This window comes from Poecilia latipinna, unplaced genomic scaffold, assembly GCF_001443285.1.
Source record: "Poecilia latipinna isolate Pla-1442-1.1 unplaced genomic scaffold, P_latipinna-1.0 Scaffold1855, whole genome shotgun sequence".
Lineage (NCBI taxonomy): Eukaryota > Metazoa > Chordata > Actinopteri > Cyprinodontiformes > Poeciliidae > Poecilia > Poecilia latipinna.
The window spans coordinates 168,677-174,383 of record NW_015114471.1 but is presented as its reverse complement, the minus strand read 5'-3'; the positions used below and the strand labels follow the sequence as shown (position 1 = coordinate 174,383).

The 5,707-nt window shown below is 38.2% G+C and overlaps 1 protein-coding gene across 1 annotated transcript in view; it reads left to right on the top strand.

The window, feature by feature from the left end:
- Positions 1-1,814: 1,814 nt before the first annotated feature.
- The window catches only part of LOC106934753 (centrosome-associated protein CEP250), a 19,596-nt gene continuing 15,703 nt past the window's right edge, over positions 1,815-5,707 (top strand). The window contains exons 1-14 of the mRNA XM_015014852.1: positions 1,815-1,926; positions 2,013-2,086; positions 2,811-2,855; positions 2,937-2,961; positions 3,037-3,105; positions 3,190-3,279; positions 3,382-3,450; positions 3,534-3,629; positions 4,297-4,383; positions 4,495-4,590; positions 4,706-4,771; positions 4,891-4,980; positions 5,079-5,165; positions 5,250-5,339. Coding sequence (XP_014870338.1) covers positions 1,851-1,926; positions 2,013-2,086; positions 2,811-2,855; positions 2,937-2,961; positions 3,037-3,105; positions 3,190-3,279; positions 3,382-3,450; positions 3,534-3,629; positions 4,297-4,383; positions 4,495-4,590; positions 4,706-4,771; positions 4,891-4,980; positions 5,079-5,165; positions 5,250-5,339 — 1,060 coding nt within the window. The 5' untranslated portion in view covers positions 1,815-1,850. The remainder of the gene's footprint in view (positions 1,927-2,012; positions 2,087-2,810; positions 2,856-2,936; positions 2,962-3,036; positions 3,106-3,189; positions 3,280-3,381; positions 3,451-3,533; positions 3,630-4,296; positions 4,384-4,494; positions 4,591-4,705; positions 4,772-4,890; positions 4,981-5,078; positions 5,166-5,249; positions 5,340-5,707) is intronic.

Sequence of the window (5,707 nt, the reverse complement as noted above, 5' to 3'; positions counted from 1 at the left end):
TGTGTGCGGTAATATACGCGTTGCTGATTTGTGAACAACTCCGATGGAGTGGCAATCTGTCTAGGCAATTTGTCGGAGTAGATTGACTGGTGAAACATTGCTGGTTGTCTAGTTAACTTGTTGGTAATCAGTTTCATTGGTCAAATAATAATGATTTGATAAGATTTGTTCTTGTCCTGCATTTTATTCCTTCACCTCTTTGGTTTTTTTTCCATGTAGACTAAAAATAAATATAAAAAGTGGCTCTTGGGTATTACAGCACAAATAGAATAAAGTCTTTTTGTACATCATTCCAACAAATGTCAAATTGTTCTCTGCTTTCTGTGTGCACCTGCTTTTACACACTTTGACCATAATGATTTTTTTGTCCGATGCGTCTGCAATGTTTGCTTGAGGTAAACAGTATTGACTGCAGTAATCTCAGTGATGAAACTTCATTTCATCTGAATGGACTTACCAGAAGAGCACGTTATTTGTTATTTTATTACCGGTACTTTGGGACAACATTGCGGGAAAGGTTTTGCACTTAAATTGTTTTTTTTTTTTTTTGTTTTGTTTTTTTTTTTTGCTTTTTGCTCTAGTTATTGCCACATACCCCTACAATCAACTCCTGTCCTTCCTTTAACCCACCCACCCTACAGCGAGTTGGTGTGCTGGCGTTTCTTTTTTCCATTTTCGTTTTTTTGTTGACACCACAACTCTTTAATGGGTGTATGCACAGTTTCAAATGCAACTATTGCACATACTGTCCAAGTCATTTGCGAGTCATACTCCCTGAACTTTCTCTGTTTGCAAAACTACACCCAGAAATAGTGTTTTTATTTTATCGGTATTATTATTATTATTATTATTATTATTATTATTATTATTATTCATCTGCTCCTACTGGAGAGCACTTTGGATAAACATGCTGTTTTTTAAATGTGCTTTATAACTAAAATGGAGTGGATCAGTTTGGAATATAGTCGTGAACTATCCTGCAGCATCATTCCCAATTCACAGCAAACACGAGGAAGAAGGTGCACCGGTCCGATAATTGTTTCAATCAGTAACTTCGAATCGAAATGGAAAGAAATCACATGCGGGGTACCCCAAGGCTCAGTCTTAGAATCCCTCGTATTCAATAAAAAGGATTGACTCAGTCAGGCCTAATATTACGGTGACCCAGAGAGGTTAACAAAATGCAAAAGTCTCAACACAACAACAAAAGCCAAAGCAGAAGTTATGCTAGCAAGTTTGTTTTTGTTTTTTTAACAGAACCATTTTGCTGTTGTGTTGTGGCATTTGCATTTTGTCGACCTTTCTGGGCCACCGTATATTTTATAGACGCATCCCAAACTTTTCAGATATTTATGTTTTTCTTTAAATCTTTGGAAACCGTATATATCTGACATAAGATCCCAATAAAATACATAAAAAGCTTGTGCTTCTCCAAAATGTGAAGAATCCAGTGGTATAAATACTTTTGCAAAATGCCGTGCGATGCCTCCAGGTTTGTGGTTGGAACTTGACAAAAAAAAAATTAAAAAGTAAAAGGGAACACCTTTCAAAGCGTTGTAAGTCTTTTCATTTTACTGTTTTGAAATCATCTCAACACTTCCAATTAAAAAAAAAAAAGGCATGATTTATTTCTTGGTTTTAATTTCTTGTGAACTTTTTCTAGAGTGTCTCGCTCTCCTCGATTAGCGGAACCATGGCAACCTTTTCACTTTTAACCTTTTTACACCAGTAAAAATCAATCTGCTCCTCCCTTTCTGGGAAGCCTGGCCCTTCTCATGGTATTGGTCATCCAGTGGGATAAAAAGAGCATTGCTGCTGCTGAAAGTCGTTACCGTTTTAGGAACAGAACAATGGCTGGAGGTTCTAACTTCATTTGGGTTCCCTTCCTTCTCATCTGTGTCTTCCCTGCGTCTGACAACAGACACGGTAAGAATCAATGCTGTCCCGTAATGTTTCCAGTAAATATAGCATTGAAACGTTGGTTGAAATTTGAATCCCTCGTGTGTTTTCAGTGCCGTATAACGTGGGTGAGTTTGTCAAGAACACTGGAAACCCACAGCTGGACGACATCCTGTCCAAGATTACTGTGAGTCCTCACTGATTCTGACATTGTTCATTCATAGTGCATGTAAAGAGAGTAGACAGCCCATATTATGATGGAAAAACATAAGACCATGCTGATCCGTTGTAAAACTTTTATCATTTTTAAGGTGACATCTTGATATTCTTTTGAAAACAAACAAAAATGCAATTAATGGGAAAAATTTACTTTATGAGAAAGCCGCAATAACCTGGTTGCACAAGTGTTCACACCCTGAAACTCATCTGACATCGAAGCACATTTGGATTTAATTTCAGCATTCAGTCATCTTTCAGTTTGACTCAAAATTGGACAACTACAAGCTGAACAAAATGTCTTAGTTTAGACTACAGCATTCAGTCAGTGGAGTTGAGAAATCAGGGCAAAGGAAATATTTTCTTGACACACTTTTGCAGTCTACCTGAGTATTATTACTGAACATATCTCACAGTTTGTGCACAAAATTTGAACACAATGACATTTTCAGTAACAGCAGAATAATGCACCATGTCAAAAAGTCCAAATCATCTCTAACTGATTTCCTTAAGTCGACTCCAATCCGATTTTGTGAAGCTTTCAAGTCACACTATGAATAATCTGAATAATCACATACCCACCGAAACCTGTCATCTTACTTGGGTTTTGCACAATTTTTATATCCACTGTGTTGCTATACTAAAAGTTGCGTGGTACAAATAATGATTGAACGTTTTGAATGTATTCCTCTCAGATACCCTTGCCAGATGGAATTGACTTCGACGAAGTAAATGTAACGGTATGTAATAATCACCTCCTTTTCATGCTAATTTGAATGTTGTCTTCTTCTTCTAATCTAATGCCTTTCATTCTCTTTCAGTCAATAAAAGTCAGACTTTGCACTGGTGAGTGTATTCTTTATTCATGTTCCAGTTCTAATCTGACGCATGCTTACGGGTTCTCTCTTTTGTTTTTGCAAGGGCTTGAGGAAAGCTTGGATTCCCTGAACAAGCAGCTTCGGGAAGCAAGCCAGCGTAACAGCCAGCTGGGTGAGTAGACGGTATATCCTCCTTCGGCGGGTTGGAAAGCTTCCTCTTGCGTTGTTCTGCTGTAACCTGCGCGCTCCATCGCAGACGGGGAAGCCTTCGAGTTGAGGCGGGAGGTCAGGCAGCTGAAGCTGAAACTCTCCACCTGCAGTTTGGCTGTGACGTCCGTCGCCGGCTGTAAGATCGTGCCTGAAAATCCTGCGCTGCACCCTCTGTCCACGTCTTCAGAGGAGGCTTCAACAAGCAAAATGCTCAAATGTTTTGTCTGTTTCCTGACAGCGTACCACACCCAGCTGCAGACCAAACTGAAGCATCTGCTGGAGGTGATTGACAGTGAGAACATTCAAGGTGAGACTACATTTTAAGGTCATTTTCATCTTTGTAATGCTTCAGCATAGTGGATTTTTTTCTTGAAAATATATTTCTTATAGTTTTGAAGATCATGGCTCTGACCAGGGATGTTAGATCTTTACGGAGGAAGTTTGAATCCCTTGTTAACTCAAATGGAAATTCGACTGAGATAACAGGTGAGAAGTTTTATTCATTCATTCAACGTTTTCAGTTTTTCAAAAATGTTTTTTTAATATATATTTCAGTATGATTAACTTTATACTGAAATATACATTATTTCAGTATGAAATAATATAAAAAAGGGCATAAATATCATTAGCTTTTTACATAATTTGTCACATTACAATGGCAAACTTCAATATTTTTAATTAGGATTTTGTATCCTAGCTAAAAGTAGTGAAGTGAACTGTGAAGTCGAAAGAAAAAACGTGATTAGAGTCAAAAATTTAACAGCAATATTTTGGTTTAGTTAGCTAGTCATAGAGAAAAAAAAGGGTGTTAATTTTTTGAGTCATATTTTCGCCATGTTATAAATGTCGGCAAAATATTTAATCCACAAGCTAAACATTTTGCTTAAAATCTATATATTTAGCTTTCAAATTCAGTATTTAGTCATGAAGCTAAATATTTTGCTTGCCAACTAAATATTTAGTTTCTACTTACGTTGAGGTTTGTAGTTGTAACTTGTGAAAAATGTGATAAAGATGAATTCATCAGTATACATTCATAAAGCACTGCAGGTCACACGTTATCAAAACGCTCCAATTAAATTTTGATGTTTTTATTTTTACTGAATGTCTGCCTTGAATAGAGAAGTCTCTTTTCTGAATTCATTTCAAACAGCTGCGCAAGCTGAACTGAGCGCAAAGACCGCCGAGCTCAACGCCAAGAAGCCACAAATCAACAGGAACAATGAAACTTTGGCATTAAGTGAGGTTTTTTTTTTTTTTTTTTTTTTTTTATTCTTTTGGAAAGATTTATTCCTTTGCTGAGGAGTGAAAACGGTGTTCAGTACATGATAAATGTAATTCCTGTTTCCAGTCCTAGAGATAATCTCCTTGCAGAATCAGATCTGGGACCTGCAGCCGACCGAACTGAGCAGCAAAACCGCTCTTACTGTCGATGGACGACTTCTGGGTAAATCGCGCTCTCTTTGACTCAAAAATTAGAACAAGGAAGTACACTTAGTATCTGTTAAAGTAATTTTACAGTTCAACTCAATCTCATAATCCAGACTCTTAATTCCCCTCAGCGCTACAAGAGCTACTGGACAGGAAGCTCTCTGAGCTGCAACGCAAAGAAGACCCGATCTCTATTGGTGTGTAAGCCTCTCCAACTACATTTGCCAGTGTTTCTTTTTTTTAATCCACAATTTTAAAGTACTACTAAAAAAATAACCGGGTATATCTAATCGTTCACATGGACGTGACTGATCAGTGCTGGAGCTGATTTCTGTGCGCCATAAAATCACGACGATGGAGAAAAGAATCAAGATCCTGACCGAGGGATCCAAATCTAAAATTCTTGGTGAGTTTGTGTTTGCAAATCACCAACACATATCTTGTTCAGATTTTGCATGTTGAGCTTGATTTTTATTTATTTATTTATTTTCGTTTTACTTTCAGATGCTCAGAGGGAATTGAGGCAAAAGATTGAGCAACTGAAGAGAGCGATCATGCTGCTGAGTGGACGGGAAAATGACAAGAATCTTAGTAAGCCTGCACTCCAACATCCCCACTTAGGTTCTTGTTTTACTTTTGCGTTGACCCGATGTGTGTTTGATTTGGATTTTTCAGCCAGGGAGATCCTGAGGCTCCAGTTTGAGGTGGACCGATTGACAACGTTAGTTTCAACTTACGAAGAGACCCTGGAACCCACCATCACAGGTGAACGGGCAGATGTAAACCAAAACATCGACACAAACAACCATGGGTTTTATTTATGGCTGAAACGATTCATCTGATAAATTGTGATGAATCGATAACTGACATAATTCCCAACTAATTTAGTAAGCGATTAATCGTTAACTGGACCGTACTGACTCCAAAAAAAAGGCAATTTACTGAAAGAATAAGACGCTGAGAGCACCAATTAAGTCAAAACGGTACAAAAAATATATAGACATTTTTCATTAAAAATAATTTTAGCCTCCAGCCGGCCCTCCAGAGCCTCCTCGCCTCCGCTTCCTGCGGCGGCGGCGACCGCCGAACCCCGCCTCCCTGCCTCCTGGTTCTTCGCCCACCCTGGTTGGGTA